The following is an 8555-nucleotide window of genomic DNA, read 5'->3' as shown; positions in this document are numbered from 1 at the left end:
GTGGTAGGGGTGGGGTACACATTTGCCACCATTGAGGCATGGACACTGTACTATATGTACTTTCACATGTATTATATCAAACGCGCCACACTCGTCAGTCACTTGAAAGGTAAATTTTTTATTCTGATTGGATGTCACCTTCCACGTGAATAAACCAGTTTGACTTAGTGTAAATCCATTCGCTGTAGAGCTGAGTACAGACTATGTTAAGGGACGGTCGTAAGGGTCTTTTGCTTTCAGTTGGATCACGAGTCTTTCTCCTTGTAAGGTTGTAAGGTACGTGGTTTTGGAAGGAAACCTGGGAACTTGATTGTCTGTGCAGTTACAAAGGAAAAAGTTTGATGTCAGAGCCCGTGATGTAATAATAGGTAGAGGTTTCTATAATTCAAACATACTTTTTCTACTTGTCCACTTTTTATGGTCAACATCTGGTAAACACTGCTGGCACCAGTCACGTGGGTTGGGTTCATTGGCAGCAAAGCAATGTCCCTTTATTAAACAGGAATCAGTCTAAAATAATAATATAATTAATAATTAATAACTGATAATGAATAATAATAGTAGTAAATTTAATAATAGTAATTGGTTAATTAATAATTTGCTTAATAAATTTCAAGATTAAAATGAGCGCCGATAAATATCGGTCTTATATTTACATACACACATATATATATAAAGCAAATCGATAAAGCTTATTTTATAAAAAAAAATAGTTTATGCGGGCGGTAGCGTTATCGAGGGAGAAGTCCACGTTTTGAGTGTCAAGTGTTCTTTTAATAGATCGTGATCCTCTCAGGCAGAGCAGAGCAGAACGAACGAGTGCAAATGACAATAATAATAATAATAATAATAATAATAATAATAATAATAATAATATTTTTATAATTATAAAATAATAATAATAATTTTATTTAAATAAACTTTAATAGTCTATGCATGTCTTAATGATAATAATTAATAATAATAATAATGATAATAATAATAATAATAATAATGATAATAATAATAATAATGATAATAATAATAATAATAATGATGATGATGATTATGATGATGATGATGATAATAATAACAAATAAATTTCAAACTAAGTATGTGACAAGGCATAACGCAGCCTTCAAACTTTTATTTTTTTAGCTGCTTAATGACCTTGATCTGATCGATTCTGTCCCAACATGGTATTCATCCACAACAATTTAACCTGAGTACCACAACACCAAAGGAAGCGCCTATTGGGATGTACCAGTATTTGCGTAGAATACTGAAGTGAGAGTCAACCGAATAGATGCTCGAGTAGTTGACAACGAGAGGAAGACAGTAAATAATCATAGAGATGAGTTGTCCTTGGTTAGAGAACAGGAAGTAGAAAGACCAGGAAAAGACCACCAAGTACTCACCCTTAAGATTAATTGGAACTCAAACAGTAGTACGAGGGATATATTATCAAGCAACATAACATTATTATAGATGTACTCATCAGAAACCAGAGAAAATGTGAAACTACTCCTTGGCAAGAAAAAAGCTGACAAGACTTTATTTAACATGCAAAAGTCTGTAATATCAAGTACATTACACAATACAAGGACCTTTAAAGTTCTCTCATAAAATAGTTCATCTCAACCAAACACTATCTATTAACTGTATTTATAATTAATTTTATTTTAGTTTATAATTTTTAATTAATGATGTTCAATTACCATTTAATCATGTCCTTTTTGTAATCATTAACAAGAAAAAGGCACAATAAAGAGTGCAGAATAGTCAGTTTAATGTAGTAGAAGAACTAAATGCGAACAAAAAAAACATCTAAAAAAACTTTTATTATTTTTTTGTTTTATTTTGTTTTATTTTATTGTTAAAATTTTTTTTTTTGGGATGCGATTAAGAGCTCCTAAGGATGCGATTTGGGAATTAATCGCACTCCTTTGAACCAATCAGATTGCAGGATTTGGTAGTGATTACAAAAAGGATGTGATTAACAGAGTAAATCTGTAGTAATTTATATATATCATATAATATTTGAAGTCTTATGAATATTTAAAAGTTTTAGAAGTACTATAAAGAATATATTTCAATTAGAGTGAAGTCATTAAACCCGTGAAAGATATTAGACTAACACACTTTAATAGACCTTAATTCCATTGTTTTCTTTTGTGTATATTTGGCTATTACACGTTGACTAATAATTTCTATTTCACGGGTTAAGGTATTAGGATACGAAAATTGACGAATTGCTCGAAAAAAAAATTTTCTTTTTAATTTTGTAATTTTAAACTTTTATCTTTCATATGTTTGTGAAACTTCTTGCAATTTTTGATTGGAAAAGCCAAAATTTTGAGAAAAATCGAAATCGTGACTTTATCAAGACCGGAAAGGCTCCTTCGCTTAATCATGCACATCTGTCATGCTCCTTTGTCATTGTAAAAAGATCCTACATTGCGATCGTCCAGAACATCAGATAATTTGACAAGTGATGACAAAATGGAAAGCTCAAGGTGTTTTGGCCAACACCATCGTGGCTCCCTGCAGCTTCCGGCTCCAAACAAAGAAATGCATTTTTCTCGAATCTTTTTTGCCGCTAAAACCTCAACTTCAAAAAGCTAAAAGTCCCTTGGATTTCATTCCATTTTTCTAAAATTCGGAGAGTTTATAAAGTAACTCATGATCCAAAAAATTGTATCTCCGAATTTTGAAATTTAATTTCTTTCCAAAGTTATGACGCTTTTTACTCTAAACAACACTCCAAAAGCGATCGCTGAACTTTGATCAAAAATAACGAGAGATAGAAAACAGATATCAAAAATCTGGGACATCCTTTTGGAGCTTATTATCTCCTGAGTATGTTAAGACATTTTTCGAAAACATAGTTTAAAATGTACGTGTCCGTTGACGTTTTCACTGAGGCATGGTCAAATTTCGCTTCGAGGACAATAATATGAACAACAATTAAAAAAAATCGCATTTTGAAAATTTCTTCATAAACTATATTTATTCAGCTTTCAGAAAATGTATAGCTTGTTTGTGTTACACTATAAAGCCAGCGCGTTGTTTAAGTTTGCGCGCATAGTGGTCGTAAACGTATCCTAATACCTTAAATGCCTTCACTCTATATGGCATCTGGTCAAAAAGTGGTTATTTTCGAAAGAATAAATAGAACTAGTTAGGAGATGTATACCAAAGCCTTAGAGCGCACCAAAATACGTCTTGCACTCGAGAACTTGATAAATTCAGATCGGTGAAAGGCAGTTATCGATTTTACTAAATCATGCATGGCCTCGACCCTGCAGAATAGCAACATCAGATGCTTACCGGCGAGATACTTACTACACCTTTGCACGCATATATGATGAACAGGCCGGGTTTCTCCTCTGGTCATTTGCTTCAAAACTTGCATTGGTGATTTACCTCATCGACAATTAAATACGTACCTTAAATTCACATTTTCCTGATTTACTGCAGTTCATGCACTTTGAGTCGTAAGTCACATGACGCAGTCGTTGAACACTAGTAGTGAATCCATCGTTGGAAACCGTGATCAAAAGTCCCCCAGCAGGGGTACCCTCGTGCTGGTAGTCACCAAGTCTAGTTGGTGGCTCAGGCAGGTTGCACTGAACACCAAACATATCCGTCATTTTCCCTTGTGATGTGACAGGAATTCCACGAGGAGACCAGGTACCTGGGTAAACCTAGGATAACCATCACACAGACGTGTTACCTTCATATTCAACCACAGGCTTTACAGAAAAATCATATTAGTCACCATTTGATGACTCTAGAGTTCAGATTTTTAAATACACAAAACTCATGTACAGAGTTGCCTATCGGAACCTACTAATGTCAGCTTTATTAAGATATATTTATCTATCAAGATATATGATTCACAAGAAATACCTTTTCTTCCTGTACATGGCATGTTAGGTTCTCCGATTTGATAAAGTTCTGACCCAAGATATTTGTTCTTTTACATGGTCGTTCTCGTACATCACAGAGTCCACTATCGTAAATCCTAAACATTAAGTCAAGAGAAAACAAAGATATGACTTCTTGGTTTTCTGTTTTCAAAAGAATTTTATTTAAGGTACATTTTTTCCAACCAAATTGGGAACCATTTAATCATTGCATTTACTAGATTGGAAAAATATCTATGAATTAGTATTCATAAAAAGAACTGAGAAAACGTTTTATTTAACAAGGAAATTAAGGAAAAACGAATCATCATAAAGCTGTCAAAAGCTGACACAATTACCAAAAATGCTATACTAGACTTTCAATGAAAAAAGTTATTTCCCCATGTTTCCACCATCAGTTACTGTGCAAGTATGGTTTGCATTCTACTTACCCCAACAATTCAGGGACTGAATTAACCTTCATGGAGCAGTCCAGTGCAGTATAGCCTTCCTCACATATACAGGTTCTGTTCTTACACTTGCCATGTCCACTACAGTCTGCAGGACACAAGTCTTTTACTACCTCTCTGGGAGGCATTAAGTCACCCCTCGGAGTATGAGTGTAGAGTGAAAGGTTCTTTAATGTGGTATCTTCACATATGTACTTCATGGTCTCAAATGCCAACACTGCAAATGTCTTGTCTCCTGACAGCTAAGGGCGTGGAGATGAAAGCAAATACTAGAGTTAATAGCGGAGCTAACACGCGGGCCTTCGGGCAGAGCACTATACTTAAGAAAAAAGGGTAAACCATCGAGTTGATTTTTCATGACTTGGCTGACGTCTCTTCCTTCAGTCCGTCCGTGTACACAACAACAAAGGAATCCCACTTGATTTCGAAGCAAAACTACTGGGAAATGCACACAAAAAAATCGGTTTGGGACAAATTATACGTATCAAGCTTCACTCTATATGTTAGTGTCGAAGTCGGAGAAGAGAAAGCTCACTCCATATATGGTATAATAAATTCTATATTTGGATTGTGCGAAAAAGCGGCAAACAAAAAGCCCGTCGTTTTATAACGAATTCGACATGAACACTTTTGAAGAAGAAAAGAAAAGAAAAAAAAAAAAAAAAAAAAAAGAAAAGACAAGTAAAAAAGAAAAACGAGAAAACGGGAAAATCGAGAAAGGATACGGGGACGATGCTAACTCGTGGGTCTGCCTCGCAGCAACAGACACAGGGAAATACGACACTCTATGTTTGATATGCATATCGTAATAATGCACCCTTTCCTGTTTTAATAGATGTCACATTAATTATCCCTACCAACATTACCTTTAGGTCGTTGACACACTGTATCATGGCATTTTTTAAGTTGGTTTCCGAGAACTCCTTACATGCCTTTCCTGCTTTTGTTTCTTCGATATGCATTGTACAATACTGGGTTGCCTCATCTTCTGGTATGACTTCTCTTGGTGATCTCTTGTTTCGTATCCGGTTTACAGCGAGTTGTATATGAGGATCATCCACATAGTAGCTACGTTCCACGTGATCAATGATGTCATCACTATACCAGTGACTGTCTACAGATCTTTTCATGCCAAACTGTGATTGGTCATTTATTTGAGTGTTAAGTACTTCTACCTGAGTAGCGTCGATTCTTGTGAAAAGGTTTGCGTTGTCATCACATCTTTCATCCTGTGTTGTTTCACCTTCGATGCCACAATAGCAGGATCTTCCTTGTTCAACTTGCTCTTCAAGTTCTTGTTCAGGGAGAACCTCAAAAAAGCTCTTCCCTTCTTTAAGACTGTTTAAGCAATATAAACAAAATTGTTGTATTTGTGCTTGCCCATGTGTTATCAGTTCTATTTGTGTCATTGACTTACCGCCAGCTTGCTGAAAACTGTTTTTCATCATCATGAAGTTTACCATCACCTCCATTGTTCCAATCGTCTTCCGGATCGTCATTAAAGTTACCACAAAGCCCCAAGACTTTTCCCTTGTCGGTAGATGGTGCATTGATACGAACGTCCAGTGACCTTCCAGAACGTTTTACTGAGACTCTGATACCCGAAGACAGAATTACATTACATATGAAAAGGAAGAATTATGGTAACAAATAATTATTAATCTATATTGTCTTTTTAGGAATTCAATGATATAAATGTACTTCCTGCTCCAATGATGAACCACTGATCTTCTTAGTGATTTGTATTCCTTTCGATAGACTTCCAGGACTTCGTTTGAAAGTCCTTAGTATTGTAGGCACTGAATCTTTCATTGTGTTACACATAGATATAACTATGACGTCTTTTCCCTCTCGTATTGCTGCACCGCATACACAGGTCATTTGGCCTGCACAGATCCAAAGGCGAACATGAACCTATTGAAAAAACGAAAACGACTGTTTTTAATTTTCGCATGATTTAAATACCAGCTTTCTAATTCATCACAAAAGTACATGAATTGGTATCTAAAATCAAAATTCATTTTTTCTAAAAATAATAATCAAAAATCAATATTATGTAAATTCAAATAAATAATAATAATATTGAATAAAATAGAATATATTCACACGTCGTAAAATGTCATTGCTGAACTTCTCGACATGGCTGGTGTAAATTAATGAATAAAAACACATGGTAAAGTTATATAGCACAAGTAAACTGTGTGACACAACATCCTAAATGACCCTAAATCTTCTGTTATTTCGCTAACTACCGTAGTTAGCGTGTTTTCGAGGCTACGAAACCTAAGAAACCATAAGAGGCGAATGTATAGCCAACAGATAGTATGAGCTTATAAAATCAGCACAAATACGGTTCTAAATTTTAACAAATTCCTATGTGAATTATATACCAAAATGTTCAGGAAAGCCCGGGGTTTTCAAATCCACTTCTGTTTTTTTGACAGGTTCTGTTTTATTTCAAGGAGAGACAATTTTCTAGCTTGACCCCGGTTATGTCATGCGTTTTCTCTCGTAAAATACATCCAATAGCGTACATTCAACTCAAAAAGTACGGTGGTTTTTTTCAATAGAATTCAATCTAAACCATATAATACAGTCCGTGAATAGTTGAATTAACTGAATCCACTTCTGTTTTTTGTCTAGATAGTCATTATTTTGAGAAAAGATCCAAAAACCGTGTTTTTGAGACCTAATTTGTATGGGCTCACATGAGGGGGCGTGAGCTTGAAATCGTAGCTGACCAAATGTTAACAGATTTTTTCTGATGTTTGATTCATATTCTCGACATTTAAAAAGCTTTAAATGACCGAAAAATCACCAAAACGAAATCTGTTTTCACTTCCAAATAAGGTAAGCTTTCCAAATAGGGATATAGAGTTGATAGTCAGCGAGTGCAAACGACAATTTTTTTTGGGAGAGACTTTGATATGACTGCTCTTGGGTCCTTTGTAATCTCCAGAATGTTTTAGTGCTTAGTAAAGCCTAAAATCCGTTATTCAGAGTGTCTCGTTTTGAACAAGAAATCGTTTATTTGAGAGAAAGTTGCATATACATTTTCAAGATGGTCGCTACGAAACTCAAGTAAATTAAGCGTGCGATGGTTGATGGGATTGATCCTTTTTTGATCACGGAAATCATGCTTTTCGCTCCTAGACAGATCACCTGGTAACCATGAGCATAGAATAATCTGCACTTAGCTTTATTTGACAAAAGATAATCATAAATTGTAAAGAGCAATTAGCTTTGTCCTGGGGTTTTATTATAAATAGAAGACCGTCTTGCTTTAAAGTGCCACCACGATGAAATTTCAACGTCTCCAATCTTTACTAATTAAACACATGTTAAAGTACTTTACAAAAGAAGAACATTAGCGTGTTTCATTTCTTATTAGCACTTTTGGCTCAAGAGATTACAAGTTTCAAGTTTATGCTAATCAGGAGGTTGATGACGTCATATTCTCAACTCACAGTCCTTCAACGTAGATTTCACTATATCTTTTAGAGTATTTGATGAACGTCATCCAAACTTTGCTGTATACTTGTATTCAAAATATAAAACATGAAAGTGCACAAACTGTGGTTGCTATGGCAACAGCACTGGCTTTCAGGCCACTAACAATGATTTTAGCCTTTCAGCGATTGCTTCTTTATTTTTTAACTTGAGCCGAAAATTGTTTGGCTAAATTTGTTTCTACTACCATAAAATATATTTTAACCTAGCCTTATTCGATACCATCTCTCGTAAAGGTAGACATTTCAAAAACCTGAATTTTAGGTAGGGGTGGCGGCCTGGAACCCTGGCTGTTGCTATGGCAAATTTTAAGGAACAGCTAGAGTACTATAAGGTTGGTTGATTTTGATTGAAATTGGGCTGAGATAAAGCTTATCATAAACTTTGGTTGCTAAAGCATAGGAAATATGACGTCATCAAGAAAAATGGCTGCCATTTTTAAAACTTCTATATCTTTTGGGGAAAAAAAAAAGATATTTGAAAAAGGAAAGTTAAATTTTACTTCCCTATTAAAGGTCTTTCAATCCAGGCAAAAACAGAGCAAGTCAGAAATTTGATCGTAGAGGCACTTTAAACGTAGCTGATCCCGATAAACAATACTTAGGTAAAGCGCTGAGTAGCCGCCAGGACTATTACTTAAGGAGCTGACCTGTCTCTAACGAGTCAGAAAGGGCAAAGTGCTGAAATG

At 35.0% G+C, this 8555-nt stretch overlaps 1 protein-coding gene across 1 annotated transcript; it reads right to left on the bottom strand.

Annotated features, from left to right (window-relative positions):
• Positions 1-201: 201 nt before the first annotated feature.
• On the bottom strand, positions 202-7877 carry LOC148905553 (von Willebrand factor D and EGF domain-containing protein-like). The gene is made up of 8 exons (XM_089040580.1): positions 7825-7877; positions 5775-5951; positions 5224-5695; positions 4340-4599; positions 3892-4006; positions 3429-3686; positions 396-510; positions 202-314 (listed from the first exon to the last, which is right to left on the bottom strand). Exons 1-8 carry the CDS (start codon positions 7875-7877, stop codon positions 202-204), a joined length of 1563 nt encoding a protein of 520 aa, XP_088896706.1.
• Positions 7878-8555: the final 678 nt, after the last annotated feature.

This window comes from Actinia tenebrosa, unplaced genomic scaffold, assembly GCF_029948245.1.
Source record: "Actinia tenebrosa isolate PJP-AT-01 unplaced genomic scaffold, QUT_ActTen_1.0 PGA_scaffold7__59_contigs__length_16204524, whole genome shotgun sequence".
Classification (NCBI taxonomy): domain Eukaryota; kingdom Metazoa; phylum Cnidaria; class Anthozoa; order Actiniaria; family Actiniidae; genus Actinia; species Actinia tenebrosa.
This window is presented reverse-complemented; position numbering and strand designations above follow the sequence as displayed.